The sequence below is a fragment of the Nerophis lumbriciformis genome, linkage group LG32, assembly GCF_033978685.3.
Source record: "Nerophis lumbriciformis linkage group LG32, RoL_Nlum_v2.1, whole genome shotgun sequence".
NCBI classification, from domain to species: Eukaryota; Metazoa; Chordata; class Actinopteri; order Syngnathiformes; family Syngnathidae; genus Nerophis; species Nerophis lumbriciformis.
Window position 1 is genome coordinate 11,391,017 of NC_084579.2, and position 25,672 is coordinate 11,416,688.

A 25,672-nucleotide genomic window follows, 5' to 3' on the forward strand; every position below is an offset into this window, starting at 1 on the left:
GGTTCACAGTGTGGCGCATATTTGTAACAGAGTTAAAGGGGAACACTATCACAATTTCAGAAGGGTTAAAACCATTAAAAATCAGTTCCCAGTGGCTTATTTTATTTTTCGAAGTTTTTTTCAAAATTTTACCCATCACGCAATATCCCTAAAAAAAAGCTTCAAAGTGCCTGATTTTAACCATCGTTATATACACCCGTCCATTTTCCTGTGACGTCACATAGTGATGCCAATACAAACAAACATGGCGGATAGAACAGCAAGGTATAGCGACATTAGCTCGGATTCAGACTCGGATTTCAGCGGCTTAAGCGATTCAACAGATTGCGCATGTATTGAAACGGATGGTTGTAGTGTGGAGGCAGGTAGCGAAAACGAAATTGAAGAAGAAACTGAAGCTATTGAGCCATATCGGTTTGAACCGTATGCAAGCGAGACCGACGAAAACGACACGACAGCCAGCGACACGGGAGAAAGCGAGGACGAATTCGGCGATCGCCTTCTAACCAACGATTGGTATGTGTTTGTTTGGCATTAAAGGAAACTAACAACTATGAACTAGGTTTACAGCATATGAAATACATTTGGCAACAACATGCACTTTGAGAGTGCAGACAGCCCAGTTTTCATCAATTAATATATTCTGTAGACATACCCTCATCCGCTATCTTTTCCTGAAAGCTGATCCGTCCAGTCCAGTTGGAAATGCATCTGCTTTGAGTGTCGCAGGATATCCACACATTCTTGCCATCTCTGTCGTAGCATAGCTTTCGTCGGTAAAGTGTGCGGAATAAACGTCCAATTTCTTGCCACTTTCGCATCTTTGGGCCACTGGTGCAACTTGAATCCGTCCCTGTTCGTGTTGTTACACCCTCCGACAACACACCGACGAGGCATGATGTCTCCAAGGTACGGAAAACAGTCGAAAAAACGGAAAATAACAGAGCTGATTTGACTCGGTGTTTGAGAAAATGGCGGACTGCTTCCCGATGTGACGTCACGTTGTGACGTCATCGCTCCGAGAGCGAATAATAGAAAGGCGTTTAATTCGCCAAAATTCACCCATTTAGAGTTCGGAAATCGATTAAAAAAAATATATGGTCTTTTTTCTGCAACATCAAGGTATATATTGACGCTTACATAGGTCTGGTGATAATGTTCCCCTTTAAAGTTGTTTATACGGCCACCCTCAGTGTGACCTGTATGGCTGTTGACCAAGTATGCTTGCATTTACTTGTGTGTGTGAAAAGCCGTAGATATTATGTGATTGGGCCGGCACGCAAAGGCAGTGCCTTTAAGGTTTATTGGCGCTCTGTACTTCTCCCTACGTCCGTGTACACAGCGGCGTTTTAAAAAGTCATACATTTTACTTTTTGAAACCGATACCGATAATTTCCGATATTACATTTTAAAGCATTTATCGCATACTTGCCAACCCTCCCGGATTTTCCGGGAGACTCCCGAAATTCAGCGCCTCTCCCGAAAACCTCCCCGGACAAATTTTCTCCCGAAAATCTCCCGAAATTCAGGCGGACTCAGGTCCTCCACAATATAAATAGCATGCCTGCCCAATCACGTTATAACTGTAGAATGACGGAGGGCGAGTTCTTGGTTTCTTATGTGGGTTTATTGTTAGGCAGTTTCATTAACGTCCTCCCAGCGTGGCAACAACACACAACAACAGCAGTCACGTTTTTGTCTACCGTAAAGCAGTTCGTCTGCCGTAAAACAGCAATGTTGTGACACCCTTAAACAGGACAATACTGCCATCTAGTGCATTTGATGAAAGCACTTTTGTGCGCGCCACACAGCAATGCATCATCAGAGAGGGTGTTCAGTATGGTTCGAAAAATAGTGACAGAGAATAGAACAAGGATGGACAATTCAACCCTTAACTCAACAATGAGTAGATGAGTGTTATGTGTGTGTATATGTGTAAATAAATGAACACTGAAATTCAAGTATTTATTTTATATATATATATATATATATATATATATATATATATATATATATATATATATATATATATATATATATATATATATATATATATATATATATATATTTATATATATATATATATATATGTCTTAATAAGGTTATCCAAAAAATAGTGCTCGATACCGTAGTAGAGCGCAATATATGTATGTGTGGGGGGAAAGAAAAAAAAAGAGATGAAATAGTCTTGTGATTTTTTTTCCCCACACATACATATATATATATATATATATATATATATATATATATATATATATATATATATATATATATATATATAAATATATATACATATATATATATATATATATATATATATATATATATATAAAAATAATAAAATATATATATATATATATAATAAAATAAATATATATACATATATATATAGCTAGAATTCACTGAATGTCAAGTATTTCTTAAATATATATATATATATATATATATATATATATATATATATATATATATATATATATATAAATATGAAATACTTGACTTGGTGAATTCTAGCTGTAAATATACTCCTCCCCTTTTAGCCACGCCCCCACCCACGCCCCCGTCCCACCCCGACCACGCCCACCCACCTCCCGAAATCGGAGGTCTCAAGGTTGGCAAGTATGATTTATTGGCATCTCTATAAAGCATAGGATCAACTCTGCTTCTTCCTGCTCCTTTTCGGGCCTGTTCAATAGCACAAGTTTAAACATAATGGGATGTTCCTCTCAAACAAAACACGCATTTATTGACAATCTCACAGGGATGACCGAGAATGGAATCAAACCCAGAATCTCAATGCGTGAGTGTGACACATGTGACGTGGAAAGAAAGGTTTCTGACTCCCTTTTCCCCAGATGGGGATCACATGGCATCGAGCATCCTAATCCTGCTGCACTCCCAATCTGCCGCCACGTTCCCGTCCGTGTAAAAAGCTGCAACATATACGTCTACGCGTACAGTGAAAGTGGGGCAGATATGGCCATGGAGGTGAAAGGTCACAGCTGATATCATTCAGTATGGGAATGTTCTTTGTGGTTTTTATCTGTTTACATTTTAAATGGATCTCAGCCTCGTGTGGACTCTTTCCAATCTCCCCACAAATAGGTCAAAACCTCGCTCCCAGGGAGGGTTTTTTGTGGGAGGCGGCATGTTTAAAAGTGCATCAATGTGGGGCGCTGGTGTCGGTGGGAAAAGGTGTCTTGTCTTGTCAACATTCCGTCCTCAGATCGGTGTCACGGCACCAAGGCAGCATGTGCTCCTGCTTTTATGGGTCACGTGACAATTATAGCAGGGGGAAACTAGTTTAGCAATTGCATGCGTAAATCAGGATGGATGGATGTGTGAATGATGAACACATGCATGGACGGATGAATGAATGAATGAATGGGTTGGATGATAAGGTGCAGGTGTGGATGGATGTGAATGGATCAGGACATGTTTGTGGATGATGACGGATGCATGTAGATATGGCAGTATGTGACACATGTATGACTCAAGGCTGGATGGCTGGACGTTGGATGTATTGATGCAGGATCTGATGGATGGGCGTTGCATTGATGGTTGGTTGGATATGTACAGCGTGTGCATGATCGAAGCAAGAGCCCATGGATGGATGCTGTATTGACGGTTGGATGCAACGATGCATGTATGGACAGATGCATAGAGGGATGAAGGCAGCATCCAATGGATGGATGGATGGATGGATGGATGGTTGGTTGGATGGATGCATATGTGCATGGATCAGTGTAAGAGCCCATGGGTGGATGTTGGATTGACGGTTGGATGCAACGATGGATGTATGGATGGATGCATAGAGCGATGGATGCAGGATCCCATGGATGGATGGATGTTGCTTAAGTGGTTGGATGGATGCATGCAGGCATGAATGCAGCATCCAATGAATGGATGGATGGTTGGTTGGATGGATGCATATGTGCATGGATCAGTGTAAGAGCCCATGGGTGGATGTTGGATTGACGGTTGGATGCAACGATGGATGTATGGATGGATGCATAGAGCGATGGATGCAGGATCCCATGGATGGATGGATGTTGCTTAAGTGGTTGGATGGATGCATGCAGGCATGAATGCAGCATCCAATGGATGGATGGATGGTTGGTTGGATGGATGCATATGTGCATGGATCAGTGTAAGAGCCCATGGGTGGATGTTGGATTGACGGTTGGATGCAACGATGGATGCATGGATGGATGCATAGAGCGATGGATGCAGGATCCCATGGATGGATGGATGTTGCTTAAGTGGTTGGATGGATGCATGCAGGCATGAATGCAGCATCCAATGAATGGATGCATATGTGCATGGATCAGTGTAGGAGCCCATGGATATTTATTTTTATATTGTTTTTATATTTATTTATGTTTTGTTTTTATTCAGTCATTGGTGGAGCTAAGGATAATATTTGAATATTGTTTTTAATATTGTTTTTAATATTGTTTTTAATATTGTTGTGCAGCATTTGGGGGAAAAAAATGTGTTGTTTAAATGTGCTATATAAATAAAGTGGATTGGATGGATGGATGTTGGATTGACAGTTGGATGCAACGATGTATGGATGGATGGATGCATAGAGGCATGAATGCAGGATTCCATGGCTGGACGGATGAATGAATGAATGGGTTGGATGATAAAGCGCAGGAGTGGATGGATGTGAATGGATTGTGACAGGTTTGTGGATGATGATGGATGCATGTAGATATGGATGGATGCTGACAGTATGTGACACTTGGACACATGTATGACTCAAGGCTGGATGGCTGGACGTTGGATGCAGGATCTGATGGCTGGGCGTTGCATTGATGGTTGGTTGGATACGTACAGTGTGTGCATGATCGGTTGAATCATCCATTCATGGATGATGGGACGCATGCTGGATGGATGATACATGGGTGGTTGGATGTTGAGATGCATGTACAGTATGCATACAATGGAGACAAGGTTGGTTGGATGCATGTGGCATTATTGGTTGGTTGGATAGCTACATTTGCATTCATGAATGATGGGACAAATGTTGGCTGGACGATGCATTGGTGGTTGGATGCATGGATGGATGGATGGTGAGATGCATGGGTGGTTGGATGCATGCACGGATGGATGTTGAGATGCATAGGTGGTTGGATGTTGAGATGCATGTACAGTATGCATACAGTCAAGACAAGGCTGATTGGTTGGATGCGTGTTGCATCATTGGTTGGTTGGATCGCTACATGTGCATTCATGGATGATGGGACACATGCTGGATGGATGATGCATGGGTGGTTGGATGTTGAGATGCATGGTTGGTTGGATGTTGAGCTGCAAGTACAGTATGCATACAGCCGAGACAAGGTTGATTGGATGCATGTTGCATTGTTGGTTGGTTGGATGGCTACACGTGCATTCATGGATGAAGGGACACATGCTGGATGGATAATACATGGGTGGTTGGATGTTGAGATTCATGGGTGGTTGGATGTTGAGATGCAAGTACAGTATGCATACAATGGAGACAAGGTTGGTTGGATGCACGTTGCATTAATGGTTGGTTGGATGGCTACATTTGCATTCATGAATGATGGGACACATGCTGGATAGATGATGCATTGGTGGTAGGTTGGATGCATGCATGGATGGATGTTGAGATGCATGGGTGGTTGGATGCATGCATGGGTGGATGTTGAGATGCATGGGTGGTTGAATGTTGAGATGTATGTACAGTATGCATACAGTCAAGACAAGGTTGATTGGTTGGATGCATGTTGCATTGTTGGTTGGTTGGATGGCTACATGTGCATTCATGGATGATGGGACACATGCTGGATGGATGATGCATGGGTGGTTGGATGTTGAGATGCATGTACAGTATGCATACAGCCGAGACAAGGTTGGTTGGATGCACGTTGCATTATTGGTTGGTTGGATGCTACATGTGCATTCATGGATGATGGGACGCATGCTGGATGGATGATGCATTGGTGGTTGGATGCATGCATGGATGGATGTTGAGATGCATGGGTGGTTGAATGTTGAGATGCGTGTGCATACAGCCGAGACAAGGTTGGTTGGATGCATGTTATATTATTGGTTAGTTGGATGGCTACTTGTGTGATCATGGATGATGGGACACATGCTGGATGGATAATACATGGGTGGTTGGATGTTGAGATGCATGGGTGGTTGGATGTTGAGATGCATGTACAGTGTGCATACAGCCGAGACAAGGTTGGTTGGATGCATGTTGCATTGTTGGTTGGTTGTTTGGATGGCTACACGTGCATTCATGGATGAAGGGACATATGCTGGATGGATAATACATGGGTGGTTGGATGTTGAGATGCAAGTACAGCATGCATACAATGGAGACAAGGTTGGTTGGATGCACGTTGCATTATTGGTTGGTTGGATGGCTACGTTTGCATTCATGGATGATGGGACACATGCTGGGTGGATGATGCATTGGTGGTTGGTTGGATGCATGCATGGATGGATGTTGAGATGCATGGGTGGTTGGATGCATGCATGGATGGATGTTGAGATGCATGGGTGGTTGAATGTTGAGATGCATGTACAGTATGCATACAGTCAAGACAAGGTTGATTGGTTGGATGCATGTTGCATTATCGGTTGATTGGAGGGCTACATGTGCTTTCATGGATGATGGGACACATACTGGATGGATGATGCATGGGGTGGTTGGATGTTGAGATGCATGGGTGGTTGGATGTTGAGATGCAAGTGCAGTATGCATACAGCCGAAACAAGGTTGGTTGGATGCATGTTGCATTATTGGTTGGTTGGAGGGCTACATGTGCATTCATGGATGATGGGACACATGCTGGATGGATAGTACATGGGTGGTTGGATGTTGAGATGCATGGGTGGTTGGATGTTGAGCTGCAAGTACAGTATGCATACAGCCGAGACAAGGTTGGTTGGATGCATGTTGCATTGTTGGTTGGTTGGTTGGATGGCTACATGTGCATTCATGGATGATGGGACACATGCTGGATGGATAATACATGGGTGGTTGGATGTTGAGATGCAAGTACAGTATGCATACAATGGAGACAAGGTTGGTTGGATGCACGTTGCATTATTGGTTGGTTGGATGGCTACATGTGCATTCATGGATGATGGGACACATGCTGGATGGAGGATGCATTTGTGGTTGGTTGGATGCATGCATGGATGGATGTTGAGATGCATGGGTGGTTGAATGTTGAGATGCGTGTGCATACAGCCGAGACAAGGTTGGTTGGATGCATGTTGCATTATTGGTTGGTTGGATGGCTACATGTGTGATCATGGATGATGGGACACATACTGGATGGATGATGCATGGGTGGTTGGATGTTGAGATGCATGGGTGGTTGGATGTTGAGCTGCAAGTACAGTATGCATACAGTCGAGACAAGGTTGGTTGGATGCATGTTGCATTGTTGATTGGTTGGATGGCTACATGTGCATTCATGGATGATGGGACACATGCTGGATGGACGATGCATGCATGGATGGATGTTGAGATGCATGGGTGGTTGGATGCATGCATGGATGGATATTGAGATGCATGGGTGGTTGGATGTTGAGATGCATGTACAGTATGCATACAGCCGAGACAAGGTTGGTTGGATGCATGTTGCACTATTGGTTGGTTGGAGGGCTACATGTGCATTCATGGATGATGGGACGTATGCTGGTTGGATGATGCATTGGTGGTTGGTTGGATACATGCATGGATGGATGTTGAGATGCATGGGTGGTTGGATGCATGCATGGATGGATGTTGAGATGCATGGGTGGTTGGATGCATGCATGGATGGATGTTGAGATGCATGGGTGGTTGAATGTTGAGATGCATGTACAGTATGCATACAGTCAAGACAAGGTTGATTGGTTGGATGCGTGTTGCATCATTGGTTGGTTGTAGGGCTACATGTGCATTCATGGAGGATGGGACACATGGTGGATGGATGATGCATGGGTGGTTGGATGTTGAGATGCATGGGTGGTTGGATGTTGAGATGCAAGTACAGTATGCATACAGCCGAAACAAGGTTGGTTGGATGCATGTTGCATTATTGGTTGGTTGGAGGGCTACATGTGCATTCATGGTTGATGGGACGCATGCTGGATGGATGATGCATTGGTGGTTGGTTGGATGCATGCATGGATGGATGTTGAGATGCATGGGTGGTTGGATGCATGCATGGAGGGATGTTGAGATGCATGGGCGGTTGGATGCATGCATGGATGGATGTTGAGATGCATGGGTGGTTGGATGTTGAGCTGCAAGTACAGTATGCATACAGGCGAAACAAGGTTGGTTGGATGCATGTTGCATTATTGGTTGGCTGGATGGCTACATGTGCATTCATGGATGATGGGACACATGGTGGATGGATGATGCATTGGTGGTTGGTTGGATGCATGCAGGGATGGATGTTGAGATGCATGGGTGGTTGGATGTTGAGATGCAAGTACAGTATGCATACAATGGAGACAAGGTTGGTTGGATGCACTTTGCATTATTAAGTTGGTTGGATGGCTACGTTTGCATTCATGGATGATGGGACACATGCTGGATGGATAATGCATTGGTGGTTGGTTGGATGCATGCATGGATGGATGTTGAGATGCATGGGTGGTTGGATGCATGCATGGGTGGACGTTGAGATGCATGTACAGTATTCATACAGCCGAGACAAGGTTGGTTGGATGCACGTTGCATTATTGGTTGGTTGGATGCTACATGTGCATTCATGGATGATGGGGCGCATGCTGGATGGATGATGCATGGGTGGTTGGATGTATGTACAGTGTGCATACAGTGGAGACAAGGTAGGTTGGATGCATGTTGCACATATGTCTGAAAGTTGGTATCGGCTCCTCTAAAAGGGTGCATGTATCGACAATAAGAGTGAAAAGTGCGGGGGACTCACGTGAAGACGAAGAAGAGTGACGTGGCCGCCACCAGCAGGAAGGCGGCCGTGCACACCGGAATGAAAGCGGACGCTTTGAGCGAGTCGGTGCCGCTGGCGGGCATCCTGTCCTGGGCGCGCTCACTCCCGTGTCATAGTCATAGCGGCGGGGAGAAGACCGAGCACGTCCTCGCTAGTCCGAGCGTGGAAAAGTCCCTGGAAGAAAAAAAGAAGCATGTTCTGGTGGAAAAAGACTGTGGGAGGAAGAGGAGGAGGAGGAGGAGGAGGAAGAGCGCATCCCAGTCCTGAGAGTCCCTGCAGGGCAGTGAGAGCTGGCAGCTTCGCTTCATCCCAAAGGTGGAGCTTTCACTCGTGGGTGACGTGAAAGTCCACCACAGCACACTAAATGGGCGAGAGGTGACTTAAAAAAAACAAAAAAACTATTATTAGTATATTTTATACAAGTCAAACACAAAGTATGTCTACTTTCAAACATGATAATACAACTTTATGAGCATCTTTAAAGGAACACATCACGTAAAAAGTCTCGGCTTCGATCATTATGTCCAAAAACATTCAAACATTCTCTTTTCTAATCATTTTCTAATAAAAAGCACGTGTAAAACATCACTTTGATGGCATTTAGATTGTATATAAACATTTAGATTGTATATAAACATTGCACCTACCTTACTAATCCTGTTGTATTTTATCTGACCACTGGGGGGCGACAAAAACCACTTATATATTCTATATCAGGGGTGTTAAACTCAAATACAGAGTGGGCCAAAATTTAAAACTGAACAAAGCCGCGGGCCAAGATTGAACAAATTAACCTTTTTAATAGGGACCCAAACAAGTTTTGCATTGAATATTGAACAAGCAAGGCTTATATAACTTTAAAGTGACATGCAAAATCGAGTTTCAAATAATAATAATAATAATTAAAAAAAAGTCAATGGCATATCAAATACAATTTAAATAAAAATTGAATGCCTCTTTTCTATTTGCAGTCTTCTGAGGTAAATATCAACATTAACTTTTTCCACAGGCTAAAACATTAGAAAATAAAATAACAATGAATAAACCAACCATTCAGGACTTTAAACTGCTCAGTTTGCAACACACTGATCTAATCTGATGTGCCCAAGCCAGATACCTGCCATCTTTTCTTGGATGCTAGTTCATTAATGTCGGGGCTCAGGCTTTGAGCTGAGGCAACCTTCATTATCGAACGAAAGTGTTCATCAGTCATTATATCTCGTATTCCACAGTCTTGGGGGCGTGCCTTATAGGCACTGCTTTTAACGTCCTCTACAAGCTGACGTCACGTCCACTTTTCATCCCTTTTAACAACGTGCCGGCCCAGTCACAAGATATGAGCGGTTCCTGTACGCACACACGCGTAAATGCAAAGCATACTTCATCAACAGCGATACAGTTTACACTGAGAGTGGCCGTATAAGCAACTTTAACATTGTTACAAATATGCGTCACACTGTGAACCCACACCAAACAAGAATGACAAACACATTTCGGGAGAACATCCGCACAGTAACACAACATAAACACAACAGGACAAATACCCAGAACCCTTTGCAGCACTAACTCTTCCGGGACGCTACAATATACACCCCCCGCTACCTCCAAACACCGCTCCCCCCCCCTCACACACACACACACACACACACACCTTGTAGCGTCCCGTAAGAGTTAGTGTTGCAAAGGGTTCTGGGTATTTGTTCTGTTGTGTTTATGTTGTGTTACTGTGCGGATGTTCTCCCAAAATGTGTTTGTCATTCTTGTTTGGTGTGGATTCACAGTGTGGCGCATATTTGTAACAATGTTAAAGGTTTTTATACTGGCACCCTCAGTGTGACCTGTACCGCTGAAGATCAAGTATGCGTTGCATTCACTTCTGTGTGCGTGTCCCAAAGCTGCACATATTATGTAACTGAGCCAGCACTCGTTGGACTGGACGAAAAGGGGACGTTACAATTCTCGAGAGGGGCACTGAAATTTGGAAGTCTCCCGGGAGGTTTGGCAAGTATGAGAATTAGCGGTGTACTGCATATGATCGGCGGGCCAGCTCTAGTGTTAATTTGATATTGCCTCACGGGCCAAGTGAAATTACACGGCGGGCCAACTTTGGCCCGTGGGCCAGAGTTTGACACCCATGTTCTATATGATGCTTTAAAGACATTCGAAAACGACAGGAGTTTTAGCACCTGATGCTAAAATATCAAGTCAAAAATCATCTATACAACAAAAATGTTCTGACGTTTTTAGGGACCAACAACTTATAATATATATGTCTGTTAAAGACCTGCTACAAAATCTTCAACACTTATTTAAGGACCTTTTCTAAAAACAGTCAAAGTTCCTCTTTGACAGAACACTGTTTTTTTTTGGTTTTTTTAAAGTTAGTCGAAGATTGTCTGTAAGACAAGAATGCTCTGCTGTTTTGAAGAACCAACTGCAAAAACAGTCAACGGTCCTCCAAAAAGTAGAAGCACTCTGCTTTTTTAGTACAAACTGCTAAAATGCTACTCAAAGATTGTCTATTCAACAAAAATGTCTTGCTGTTTTAGAGACCAGCTACAAAACACTAGTCAAAATCCTTGACATCACAAGAACACTTTATTAAAGGTCAGTCAAAGATCTTCTATTTGACAGAAGTGCTGTGTTTTTAGTACCTAATGCTTAAATGCTAGTCAAAGATTGTCTATACATCAACGTTTTGCTGTTTTTAGGGACCGACTACAAAAACACTCGTTAAAATCCTCGACATGACAATAATTTTTTTTTTAAGTCAGTCAGAGATCCTCTATTTGATGTGCTCTGTTTTTAGTACCTAATGCATAAAAACTACAGGTAGTCAAAGATTGTCTATACAACAAAAATGGTTTGCTGTTTTTAGGGGCTGGTCACAAAAACACGAGTTAAAATCCTCAATATCACAAGACATTTTTTCAAGGTCAGTCAGAGATCCCCTATTTGACAGAATCCCTCTGTTTTTTAGTACCTAATTCATAAAAGCTATAGTCAAAGATCGTCTATATAACAAAAATGTTTTGCTGTTTTTAGGGGTTGTCTACAAAAACACTAGTCAAAATCCTCAACAAGACAGGAACACTGTTTTTAAGGACCTACTGCTAAAATTCGAGTCAAAAATCGTTCATATAACAAAAGTGTTCTGCAGTTTTTAAGGACCTGCTATAAAAACATTAGTCAAATCCTTAACATGACAGGAACACTTTTTGAGGACCTCCACTACAAAAAAGTCAAAGATTTTTATACAACAGGAGTGCTTTACTGTTTTTAAGTACCTAACGCTAAAAGATCTAAGGACCTACTGTAAAAACAGTCAAAGATCCTCTATGACAGGAACACTGTCTTTAAGGACCTACTGTTAAAATGCTGGTCAAAGATCGTCTATATAACAAGTTGTGCTGTTTTTAGGGACCGGCTACAAAAACACTAGTCAAAATCCTCCACATGACAAAAACATTATTGAAGGTCAGTCAGAGATCCTCTATTTGAGAGAAGCCCTCTGTTTTTAGTACCTAATGCATAAAAGCTAGTCAAAGATCATCTATATAACAAAAATGTTTTGCTGTTTTTAGGGGTTGTCTAAAAAAACATAAGTCAAAATCCTCGACATGACAGGAACACTTTTTTTAAGGACCTACTTCTAAAATTCTAGTCAAAGATCCTCCATATAACAAAAGTGTTCTGCTGTTTTTAAGGACTCGCTATAAAAACATTAGTCAAATTCTTAACATGACAAGAACACTTTTTAAAGACCTACTCTAAAAAAGGTCAAAGATTCATTTACAACTGGAGTGCTTTACAGTTTTTAAGTAACCAATGCTAAAATATCTAAGGACCTACTGTAAAAACAGTCAAAGATCCTCTATGACAGAACACTATTTTTATACTGCTAAAATGCTGGTCAAAGATCGTCTATATAACAAGTTGTACTGTTCTTAGGGACTGGCCACAAAAACACTAGTTAAAGTCCTCGACATCACAAGGACATTTTTTAAGGTCAGTCAGAGATCCTCTATTTGACAGAAGCCCTCTGTTTTTAGTACCTAATGCATAAAAGCTAGTCAAAGATCATCTATATAACAAAAATGTTTTGCTGTTTTTAGGGGTTGTCTAAAAAAACACTAGTCAAAACCCTCGACAAGACAGGAACACTTTTTTTAAGGACCTCCTGCTAAAATGCTGGTCAAAGATCATCTACTGTTTATCATAAGTTCTGCTGTTCTTAGTGACCGGCTACAAAAACACTTGTCAAAATCCTCGACGTGACAAGAACACTTTTTTTTAAGGCCAGTCAAAGATTCTCTATTTGACACGAGCTCTGTTTTTTAGGACCTACTGCTAAAATTCTAGTCAAAGATCGTCCACATAACAAGAATGTTCTGCTGTTTTTAAGGACCTACTATTAAAACAGTCAAAGATCCTCTATGACAGGAACACTGTCTTTAAGGACCTATACTTCTAAAATGCTGGTCAAAGATCATCTATATAACAAGTTGTAGTGTTCTTAGGCACCGGCTACAAAAACACTTGTCAAAATCCTCCACATGACAAGAACACTTTTTTTTAAGGGCAAAGATTCTCTATTTGACACAAGCTCTGTTTTTTAGGACCTACTGCTAAAATTCTAGTCAAAGATCGTCCATATAACAAGAATGTTCTGCTGTTTTTAAGGACCCGCTATAAAAACAGTCAAAGATCCTCTATGACAGGAACACTGTTTTTAAGGACCTCCTGCTAAAATGCTGGTCAAAGATCGTCTATATAACAAGTTCTGCTGTCCTTAGGGACCGGCTACAAAAACACTAGTCAAAATCCTCAACATGACAAGAACACTTTTTTTTTAAGGCCAGTCAAAGATTCTCTTTTTGACACAAGCTCTGTTTTTTAAGACCTACTGCTAACATTTTGGTCGAAGATCCTCAATACACAGAAGTGAGGACCTTATGCAAAAACAAAGATCCTCCACATGACAGGAGTGCTCTGTTGTTCTAAGAACCTACTACAAAAAATGCTAATCAAAGATTGTCTAAATGACAGGAACACTGTTTTTAAGGACCTCCTGCTAAAATGCTGGTCAAAGATCATCTATATAACAAGTTCTGCTGTTCTTAGGGACCGGCTACAAAAACACTTGTCAAAATCCTCGACATGACAAGAACATGTTTTTAAGGTCAGTCAAAGATCCTCCATTTGACAGAAGTGCTCTGTTTTAGTACCTAATGCAAACATTTTTATATAACAAAAATATTTTGCTGTTTTTAGGGGTTGTCTACAAAAACACCAGTCATAATCCTCGACATGACAGGAACACTTTTTTAAAAGGACCTATTGCTAAAATTCTAGTCAAAGATCGTCCATATAACAGGAATGTTCTGCTGTTTTTAAGGACCTGCTATTAAAACAGTCAAAGATCCTCTATGACAGGAACACTGTTTTTAAGGACCTCCTGCTAAAATGCTGGTCAAAGATCATCTATATAACAAGTTCTGCTGTCTTTAGGGACCGGCGACAAAAACAATAGTCAAAATCCTCAACATGACAAGAACACTTTTTTTTAAAGGCCAGTCAAAGATTCTCTATTTGACACGAGCTCTGTTTTTTAAGACCTACTGCTATCATTTTAGTCGAAGATCCTTAATACACAGAAGTGAGGACCTTATGCAAAAACAAAGATCCTCCACATGACAGGAGTGCTCTGTTGTTCTAAGAACCTACTACAAAAAAATGCTAATCAAAGATTGTCTAAATGACAGGAACACTGTTTTTAAGGACCTCCTGCTAAAATGCTGGTCAAAGATCATCTATATAACAAGTTCTGCTGTTCTTAGGGACCGGCTACAAAAACACACGTTAAAATCCTCGACATGACAAGAACATGTTTTTAAGGTCAGTCAAAGATCCTCCATTTGACAGAAGTGCTCTGTTTTAGTACCTAATGCATACATTTTTATATAACACAAATATTTTGCTGTTTTTAGGGGTTGTCTCCAAAAACACCAGTCAAAATCCTCAACATGACAGGAACACTTTTTTTAAGGACCTACTGCTAAAATTCTAGTCAAAGATCGTCTATATAACAGGAAAGTTCTGCTGTTTTTAAGGACCTACTATAAAACCAGTCAAAGATCCTCTATGACAAGAACACTGTTTTAAGGACCTACTTCTAAAATGCTGGTCAAAGATCATCTACTGTATATCACAAGTTCTGCTGTTCTTAGGGACCGGCTACAAAAACACTAGTCAAAATCCTCAACATGACAAGAACATTTTTTTAAGGGCAGTCAAAGATTCTCTATTTGACACGAGCTCTGTTTTTTAGGACCTACTGCTAAAATTCTAGTCAAAGATCGTCCATATAACAAGAATGTTGTGCTCTTTTTAAGGACCCGCTATAAAAACAGTCAAAGATCCTCTATGACAGGAACACTGTCTTTAAGGACCTACTTCTAAAATGCTGGTCAAAGATCATCTATATAACAAGTTGTGCTGTTCTTAGGGGCCAGCGACAAAAACACTAGTTAAAATACTTTTTTTTGAGGCCAGTCAAAGATTCTGTATTTGACACGAATGCTGTTTTTGTTTTTTTTAGCTCCTACCGCTAAAATTTGAGTCAAAGATCCTCAATACACAGAAGAGCCCTGCTATTTATAAGGACCTTATGCAAAACAAAGATCCTCCACATGACAGGAGTGCTCGGCTGTTCTAAGGACCTACCACAAAAAATAATCTTGTAATACTCCATATCAGTAGGTGACAGCAGGTAGTTCATTGCTTTGTAAAAGTCGGAACGCGTCGAGGATGGTTTGTCGTGATCCCAATATGCAGAGCACAGCGGGAGACAGCATGCAGGTAAAAAAGGTATGTAACCCTTAAACCAAAAATTAAGGGTTAAGTTATGCTAGAAAAAGGCACTGAAGCATAAGGATGGCTATGTAAAACAAAAGTAAAACTGAACTGGCTACAAAGTCAACAAAAACAGAATGCTGGACGACAGCAAAAACTTACAGCGTGTGGAGCAAAGACGGCGTCCACAAAGCACATGCGTACATGACATGACAATCAACAATGTCCCCACAAAGAAGGATAGCGTACGCACAACTGAAATAGTCTTGATTGCGAAAACAAAGCAGGTGCGGGCAAAAGCGCTTAAAGGCACCAACAAAACAGGAAGAGTCACCAAAATAACAGCGCAACACTGCAAAAACTGAAATCTAAGTAAGATTAAATATCTCAAATAAGGGTGATATTTGCTTATTTTCTGTCTGATAAAATAATTCTTCTCACTAAGCAGATTTTATGTTAGAGTGTTTTACTTGTTTTAAGTGTTTTGGTCCTAAATGATCTCAGTAAGATATTACAGCTTGTTGCTGAGATGTGATGACCTATATTGAGTAAAACATGCTTGAAACTAGAATATCAAGTGTTGCAAAGCTGTGTCATCAACACTCACAAGTATAAAACTACTTTTTTAAAGTAATCATTTCTTATTTCAAGCATGAAAAAAAAAATCATGACTTTGACACAATTGTGTCTCATAATTAAAACAGATGACAGCCAAATGGACTTTGCTGTTTTATTTTCAATGAAACAATAGAAAATATGTACTCATATAGTAGTACAGTTGGCACAGTACAGTAAACTGACAGTTAATATTTAAACATTTAACATTTCTAACTATTTTGAACAGAAATAGTTCATGCACATTCAGATAAATTCTTCAAAATTACAATTAAAAAAATTATGGCCGGGGGCCGGGCTTGTATATATGCGCACTAATTGACTGAAAGAGCACGCACTTGGCGCGATGATGTCATGTTATCCATGGAAAAATGCATTTTTAGACAATATGATTTGCCTGAGCGGCGAGTAGACGCCGAGAGTAACAAGCGGTGCCTTGTTGCCTTTCCATTAAGAACAATAAATCAGTTTTTAGTATAAGTTTGCTGGTTTGAAGAAATGTAATGCCGAGCGCATATCATTATGTCAAGATAATGGCACTAGCATTTACTTCATTTAAGAATATTTTTCAACATATTGAGCAAAAAGGTCTCTTTTTTTTCCTCTACCAAGAAAAGTGCACTTGTTATTAGTGAGAATATACTTATTTTAAGGTATTTTTGGGTTCATTGAGGTTAGCTAATTTTACTTGTTTTGGAAAGTCTTGACAAGCCGAATTTTTTTGTTCTATTGGCAGATAATTTTGCTTAGTTCAAATAAAATACCCCTCATTTTTGTATTTTTTTTTTCTTGTTTTTGTACACTGACTTTTTGCAGTGAAGACAGAAACTAAAGCACTACACACAGGAAACAACAACAAACTTGTCACGACTAGGACTGTGGCGTGGTTTGTTCTCCCGAGGTGCAAGTGAATTGGACCAGATGTGGCATGATTTATTTAAACACTATAACTACAAAAAAGTACAAACAAAAAGCGCGCACAGTGGCGGAGAAATGACTTGGCTATGAAAACAAATACTTGCACAAAGGCAGAAACTATGAACAACAAAAAACACTAACTGTGGCTTAATAAACAAAAACTTACTTGGCATGGAACCGGCATGAAAAAAGAGCAGCAAGGGTCATAAGGGTGTGGAGAGTGTGCAGAAGCATAAATGCGGGATTTCGCCAGGACGACGAACTGAAAACAATGAACTTAAACACTACCTACATGATTAACGAAAACAGGTGCGTGACTCAAAACGTGAAACAGATGCGTGACGTGACAGGTGAAAACTAATGGGTTGCTATGGTGACAAAACAAAACAAAAGTGCACAAAAAGTCCAAAAAGAAAACCGAACCTGACTAAAACAAAACATGATCACACAGACATGACAAAAATAAGGCACGACAAACCTGGTGGAGTTTCATTTTTTAACCTTTTCTGCTGGTGGTGTGCCTCCGTATTTTTTTTATGAAAAAAAATGTGCCTTGGCTAAAAAAAAAGGTTGAAAAACACTGCTGTAAATGACAGGAACGCTGTCTTTAAGGCATACTTGCCAACCTTGAGACCTCCAGGGGTTTGGTGGTAGCGGGGGGTGTATATTGTAGCGTCCCGGAAGAGTTAGTGCTGCAAGGGATTCTGGTTATTTGTTCTGTTGTGTTTATGTTGTGTTACGGTGCGGATGTTCTCCCGAAATGTGTTTGTCATTCTTGTTTGGTGTGGTGTTCACAGTGTGGCGCATATTTGTAACAGTGTTAAAGTTGTTTGTACGGCCACCCTCAGTGTGACCTGTATGGCTGTTGACCAAGTATGAATTGCATTCACTTATGTGTGTTCAAAAGCCGCATATATTATGTGATTGGGCCGGCACGCTGTTTGTATAGAGGAAAAGCGGACGTGACGACAGGTTGTAGAGGACGCTAGAGGCAGTGCCTTTAAGGCACGCCCACAATATTGTTGTCCGGGTGGATTCGGGAGAAATTCGGGAGAATGGTAGCCCGAGAGATTTTCGGGAGGAGCACTGAAATTCGGGAGTCTCCTGGGAAAATAGTGAGGGTCGGCAAGTATGTTTTAAGGCAAACTTGCCAACCCTCCCGACTTTTCCGGGAGACTCCCGAAATTCAGCGCCTCACCCGAAAACCTCCCGGGACAAATATTCTCCCGAAAATCTCCCGATTTTCAGCCGGAGCTGGAGGCCACGCCCCCTCCAGCTCCATGCGGACCTGAGTGAGGACAGCCTTTTTTTTTTTTTTATGACAGGAGGACAACATGGTGACAAGAACTAAATCATCCAGACTAGAGATACATTCTATTATTATGTTTATCTTACCTAAAAGTAAATATATTTATTAATTACAAAAAAAACGAAATACATTTTTACTATATTTTGCTAAAAACATCAAAATTAATTGTGTTTTTATTTGTATTTTTTCTGACTCCTTATTACATCCAGCCATAGAATCATACATTAAAATAAACATATATGAAATAATTAATTTTAAATGATCATAATAATTCATTTATAATGACCATATTTAATTATTAAAATAATTGCTTGTTTATCAACAACTTTAGAATTTTATTCATTACATTTTGAAGCTCTCAGAAGCAAAGTTATGTTATATCCTTAATATTTATTTATGCAAGTTTGAAGTATCAATTATCTAAACACAGTTTTGTTTGCATATTTTCAGGATGTATATATATATATATATATATATATATATATATATAAATGTATGTACTGTATGTATGTATATATATATATATATATATATATACATACATACAGTACATACATTTATATATATATATATATATATATATATATATAAATGTATGTACTGTATGTATGTATATATATATATATATATATATATATATATATATACATACATACAGTACATACATTTATATATATATATATATATATATATAAATGTATGTACTGTATGTATGTATGTATATATATATATATATATATATATATATATATATATATATATATATATATATATGAAATACTTGACTTGGTGAATTCTAGCTCCTCCCCTCTTAACCACGCCCCCGCCCACAACCACGCCCCAGTCCCACCCCCGACCACGCCCCCCACCCCCACCCCCCCACCTCCCGAAATCGGAGGTCTCAAGGTTGGCAAGTATGCTTTAAGGACCTACAGCAAAAACAATAATCAAATATTCATTTATTTACTAAAAAAAACAAAAAAACGTATAATTATTTTTTATAGAAAATATAAAAGGAAATAAATTAAATCCTTAGACTATAAAAATATGAAATAATATTTTGAGTCAGACTATAATGTTTTGGAAGCTTGATAAAATGTGACCTAAATCCGACTTTCTTTCATCTGTTCCTGCCAGATAAATAGAAGGCAAGCCATGATGGCTGCAGGGCACATGAATAATACAACAATATGTTGGATAAAAAGTGTTTATTTAGTCTGCATAAAAAGTGCGAGCCAGCGGTTGTGTTGGGAGGAAACTTCCTTCAATCAGGAGCTAACGCTCCCTCAGGGGACGGTGGAGGCGTCTCCAGCCATGCTATTAGGCAGAAGTGGTCCTTCAGTTGTCACCAGCGAGTGCGCCAGAATGGACGTGGAGGAGCTGATCGAGTCCATCATCCGAGCGGCCATGTTCTTAGCGGGGGTCATCGGCAACAGCTGGCTGGCCATCAGCTCCATCCCGTCCAAGAGGTCCAGCCTGAGCACCAACGATCTCCTCTTCATCAACCTGGCCGTGTCCAACCTCATCACCAACTACCTGGTGGACCTGCCCGACACCGTCGCCGACTTCGCCGGCCACTGGTTCCTGGGCGAGGCCTACTGCGGCGTCTTCCGCTTCAGCGCCGACCTGTCGGAGACCAGCAGCATCTTCACCACCTTCTTCATCAGCGCCTTCTGGCACCAGAAGCTGGTGGGCTCCCTGAAGCGGGGCGGCGGCCCCGTCAAGCTGGACAACCTGTCCCTGGTGGCCTGCCTGCTGGCCGGCAGCTGGACCACGGCTTTGGTGTTCAGCGTCCCGCACTTCTTCTTCGTGTCCGTGGACGGGACCAACGAGAGCGAGAAGGACTGCATCGACGTCTTCCCCGACGACCTGTCCAGGAAAACCTACGACATCTTCTACCTCACGCTGGCTAACGCTCTCCCTCTGGCTGGGTTGTTGACGGCCAGCGGTCAGATCGTGCTGACTCTGCTCCAGAACCAGCAGCGCGTCAGGAGTCACGACAACCCTGCGCTCGGCAAGAACGTGAACCAGCAGGCTCAGGGAAGGGACGTCGACGTGGTCTCTGGACCGAGCAGCGGAAGTGCAACCCACATCTACACTGGTGTCTCCGGTCCGGAAGCAGGCCAAGCCTCCACTTTACACCCAGACCCCGCTCGGGCGTCCAAGCCCGGCCAGGCGCAGGGGAAGCCCGGCTCAAACTCGCAAGTGAGGGCGGCCAAGAGCGTGGTGGCGGTGGCCAGCGTGTTTTTGGTCTGCTGGCTGACTCATCTGCTGCTACGCATCTCCAACAACTTCCACACCTCCTCGCTGGTGGTGGAGGTGGCCAGCTACATCGCAGCCTCCTACACCTGCATCATCCCTTACATATTCCTGCACGGCGTCAAGAAGCTGACTTGCTCTTGCAAAAGGTAGACGCTCCATCTGTGTGCCTTGATCATAGTCGTTGTGTATTATTAGTGACGAATGATCTCGGCCTGTCAAAAGTAGCAAGTCAACACATGTAATTAATCTCAAAAAAATTACATTATACAGATTAATCACGCAATTTATTTTTAGCGCACATGTTCCTTTAGATCAGGGGTCGGCAACCCAAAATGTTGAAAGAGCCATATTGGACCAAAAATACAAAAAATAATCTGTCTGGAGCCGCAAAAAAATTAAAAGCCATATTACATAAACATACCTGCCAACTTTTGAAATCAGAAAAACCTAGTAGCCAGGGTCCAAGGGCCGCAGGCCCCGGTAGGTCCAGGACAAAGTCCTGGTGGAGGGTTCAGGGCTTCGCCCCCCGACGCAAAATGATTATTAGCATTCAGACAGGTTAAAATGTTGCTAAAACCATCACTTTTCTATCAGTCACAGTGACTTTTCAAAACAAAAATATTACAGCAAAAATCATATGGGTTGATTGACATGTTTATTCTGTAAGCTAACTTCAATAGTTTGAAATTATTTTGACAGTTAATGCCAGTTATCCTGTCAACCTTTCACAAGACTTCAATTTGTTAATTGAAAGTATAAACAGTATAAACACTTTTTACAGTAAACAAATGGTAAAACAGTACTAAACAATTCAATAAAAAAAATAATTGGTGTCATTATTAACTTTCTGTCCAAGCTTGTATAATCTACTGCCTTGTTCAATTGTAAAAAATATTCTGTGCCTAAAATTCACATTTCTATCACAATTATCATACTGTAAACATGGTAAGCTAACTTCATTAAAATTAATAGTCCTGTCAATAGCATGGAATTACAATTCAAATGTAGTTTTTTTGTAAGCCTTTCAAAAGAATTCAAAATATGAAAAATTAATGAAAATTAATTTAAGCCATCAGACACTTGAAAAGTGGCACATCACATCTCTAATGTAATCATTTGAACTTTTCAACAGAAATAGCACTGCAAAAATATTAAGGACATACTTCTGTATTTTGGTAGTTATGCTGTCAACATTTAACAAGATTTCTTCAACTTGGACTTGAAAGCATAAATAGTATAAACACTTTTAACAGTATGTCGTGCTGTGAAATACAGCCGACAGGATTGCGCACCAAACACGAAGCAAGGCCAAAGCGCATGCATATGGTGCAGGAGAACAAAGGACTTCTTTCATTTAAGGTTTGTGATAAACCATCAAACTCATTCGTTAAAAGGACTCTATAGTAATATGAAGCGAATTTTTCTGGACATTATCATGCAAGAAAAGTTTATTTTTGGGACCGCGATCACCGCGTAATGATTTTTAAAGGTTGCATTACAAACATTTAACTGTCCCATGTGATCAGCCAGTGCGATTGGAAATCCATGCTCAATTATTGCCTCCGTAAATAAAACTTCGGCATTTATCACATCCAAAGAATCTGTTTGGGCGACGAAAAACGTTGAAAGTTTTCCACTTGTATCGCTAGCAACGGCATTAGACTTGTGTTTTTTTGTCCCAACGTGGTCTTTTACATCGCTAATTCCTCCGTGTCCGATCGAAAAATCTTGTCTGCACAAGGTGCAATTCGCGTAGTTTTCACCCTTTTTTATTTTTTAATTAATGAAAAACCGTATTTTTTATCACTGCAACCGTAACCCGGAATAGGTTGATGAAAACCGTACGAATTACGGGAAAACCGGAGTAGTTGGCAGGTATGCATACAGATAGTGTGTCATGAGATATACATTGAATTAAGAGGACTTAAAGGAAACTAAATGACCTCAAATATACCTACAAATGAGGCATTATGATGCAATATGTACATATAGCTAGCCTAAATAGCATGTTAGCATCGATTAGCTTGCAGTCATGCAGTGACCAAATATGTCTGATTAGCACTCCAACAAGTCAATAACATCAACAAAACTCACCTTTCATGCACAACCTTAAAAGTTTGGTAGACAAAATGAGACAGAAAAAGAAGTGGCATAAAACACGTCCTAGAAGTCGGAGAAAGTTATACATGTAAACAAACTAAGGTGAGTTCAAGGACCGCCAAAATTAGGACAAAACGGCGCTCACCAAATACTCGAATCAGTGAAGCATGTTTAATATAAACAGTGTGCTTTATAACAATTAGGGAGGTTTGTGTCATGTTTGTCCTCCTACAGAAACCATAAATAAAGTTGATTTGATTTGATTTGATATCAAAACAAAAAATAGATTGTTTTCCCCTCATCTTTTTCCATTTTTCATACATTTCTGAAAAAGCTCCAGAGAGCCACTAGGGCGGCGCTGAAGAGAGCCGCGGGTTGCCGACCCCTGCTTTAGATTGACAGCAAATGTTTGCCTGATGAAACTGATAGTAGTTACAGTATGTGTACACTAGATAGGAATTAACTCATGTGATTAATCACAAAAAAATCTAATTAAAAACGTATGTACGCATATTAATCACGCAATTTATTTTTAGCGCACATGTTCCTTCAGCTTAACACATTTTTGCCTGATGAAATTGATAGTAGTTACAGTATGTGTACATTAGATAGGAATTAACTCATGTGATTAATCACAAAAAAATCTAATTAAAAACGTATGTACGCATATTAATCACGCAATTTATTTTTAGCGCACATGTTCCTTCAGCTTAACACATTTTTGCCTGATGAAATTGATAGTAGTTACAGTATGTGTACATTAGATAGGAATTAACTCATGTGATTAATCACAAAAAAATCTAATTAAAAACGTATGTACGCATATTAATCACGCAATTTATTTTTAGCGCACATGTTCCTTTAGCTTAACACATTTTTGCCTGATAAAATTGATAGTAGTTACAGTATGTGTACATTAGATAGGAATTAACTCATGTGATTAATCACAAAAAAATCACATTATCATGTATGTACGCATATTAATCACGCAATTTATAGGGGGGGGGGGGTACTAGGATGATAGGGGATGCAAAACAATAACAGTGCAATACTTTTTCATAACATGGTCACTACTGCCTAGTTTCTCTTGTTATATTCTTATTTTACTGTTATATTTTCATTCTCATTGTTGCTTTTTATTTTTATTCTTATTGTAATATTTTTCTATTTTGTTTCCATTTATACCCCCATTATTTACTTTTTAAATTCGATCTCAATTCTGTAAACTGCTGCTGGAATTTTAGTTTTCCTTATAGAACTCTCCTGAAAGAATCAATAAAGTACTCTCTATCTATCCATCTACTTTGAGCGCACATGCTCCCGATGTTTGCCTGCTAAAATGCATAGTAGCTATGCGTATATTAGGTATAATCAGTGGTATAAATCAACTCATGTGATTAATCACAAAAAAATATTGCATTAATTTGCCTGATAAAATTGATAGTAGTTACAGTATGTGTACATTAGATAGGAATGAACTCATGTGATTAATCACAAAAAAATCACATTATTACCGTATTTTTCGGACTAAAATTCGCAGTTTTTTTTCAGTTTGGCCGGGGGTGCGACTTATACTCAGGAGCGACTTATGTGTGAAATTATGAACACATTACCGTAAAATATCAAATAATATTATTTAGCTCATTCACGTAAGAGACTAGACGTAAAAAATTTCATGGGATTTAGCGATTAGGAGTGACAGATTGTTTGGTAAACGTATAGCATGTTCTATATGTTATAGTTATTTGAATGACTCTTACCATAATATGTTACGTTAACATACCAGGCACGTTCTCAGTTGGTTATTTATGCCTCATATAACGTACACTTATTCAGCGTGTTCACTATTCTTTCATTATTTTAAATTGCCTTTCAAATGTCTATTCTTGGTGTTGGGTTTTATCAAATAAATTTCCCCCAAAAATGCGACTTATACTCCAGTGCGACTTATATATGTTTTTTTCCTTCTTTATTATGCATTTTCGGCAGGTGCGACTTATACTCCGGAGCGCCTTATACTCCGGAAAATACGGTACGCAGATTAATCACGCAATTTATTTTTACAGCACATGTTATTTTAGTTTAACAGCAAATGTTTGCCTCATAAAATTGATAGTAATTATGTGTATATTAGGTATAATCACTTATAGGAATTAACTCATGTGATTAATCACAAAAAATATTGCATTAGTTATTGTCTGTATGCAGATTAATCACACAATTTATTTTTAGCACACATGTTCCTTTAGCTTAACAGCAAATGTCCGCCTGATAAAATTGATAGTAGTTACAGTAAGTGTACATTAGATAGGAATTAACTCGTGTGATTAATCACAAAACTATCGAATTATCACGTATGTACGTATATTAATCACGCCATTTATTTTGAGGGCACATGCTCCTGATGTTTGCCTGAAAAAATTTATAGTAATTATGTGTGTATTAAGTATAATCAGTAATAGGAATTAACTAATGTGATTAATCACAAAAAATATCGCATTAGTCATTGTCTGTACGCAGATTAATTACCGTATTTTTCGGAGTATAAGTCGCACCGGCATATAAGTCGCACCTGCCGAAAATGCATAATAAAGAAGGAAAAATACATATATATAAGTCGCACTGGAGCCCGGCCAAACTATGAAAAAAACTG

At 40.0% G+C, this 25,672-nt stretch overlaps 2 protein-coding genes across 3 annotated transcripts in view; one reads left to right on the forward strand and one right to left on the reverse strand.

Moving 5' to 3' along the window:
• zdhhc8a (zDHHC palmitoyltransferase 8a) overlaps positions 1 to 9,352 on the reverse strand; it is a 45,147-nt gene extending 35,795 nt beyond the window's left edge. For both annotated transcript variants that reach the window (XM_061927252.2, XM_061927251.2), the window contains exon 1: positions 8,940 to 9,352. In XM_061927252.2, coding sequence (XP_061783236.1) covers positions 8,940 to 9,043 — 104 coding nt within the window. In that variant the 5' untranslated portion in view covers positions 9,044 to 9,352. The remainder of the gene's footprint in view (positions 1 to 8,939) is intronic.
• Positions 9,353 to 20,022: 10,670 nt separating this feature from the next.
• Positions 20,023 to 21,069, forward strand: ora5 (olfactory receptor class A related 5). The gene has a single exon (XM_061927246.1). The coding sequence runs from the start codon at positions 20,023 to 20,025 to the stop codon at positions 21,067 to 21,069; it is 1,047 nt and encodes a 348-aa protein (XP_061783230.1).
• The last annotated feature ends 4,603 nt before the right edge of the window (positions 21,070 to 25,672 follow it).

Coding starts and splice junctions, on each gene's coding strand:
- ora5 (XM_061927246.1), top strand. CDS start 20,023: ATGGACGTGGAGGAGCTGATCGAGTCCATCATCCGAGCGGCCATGTTC.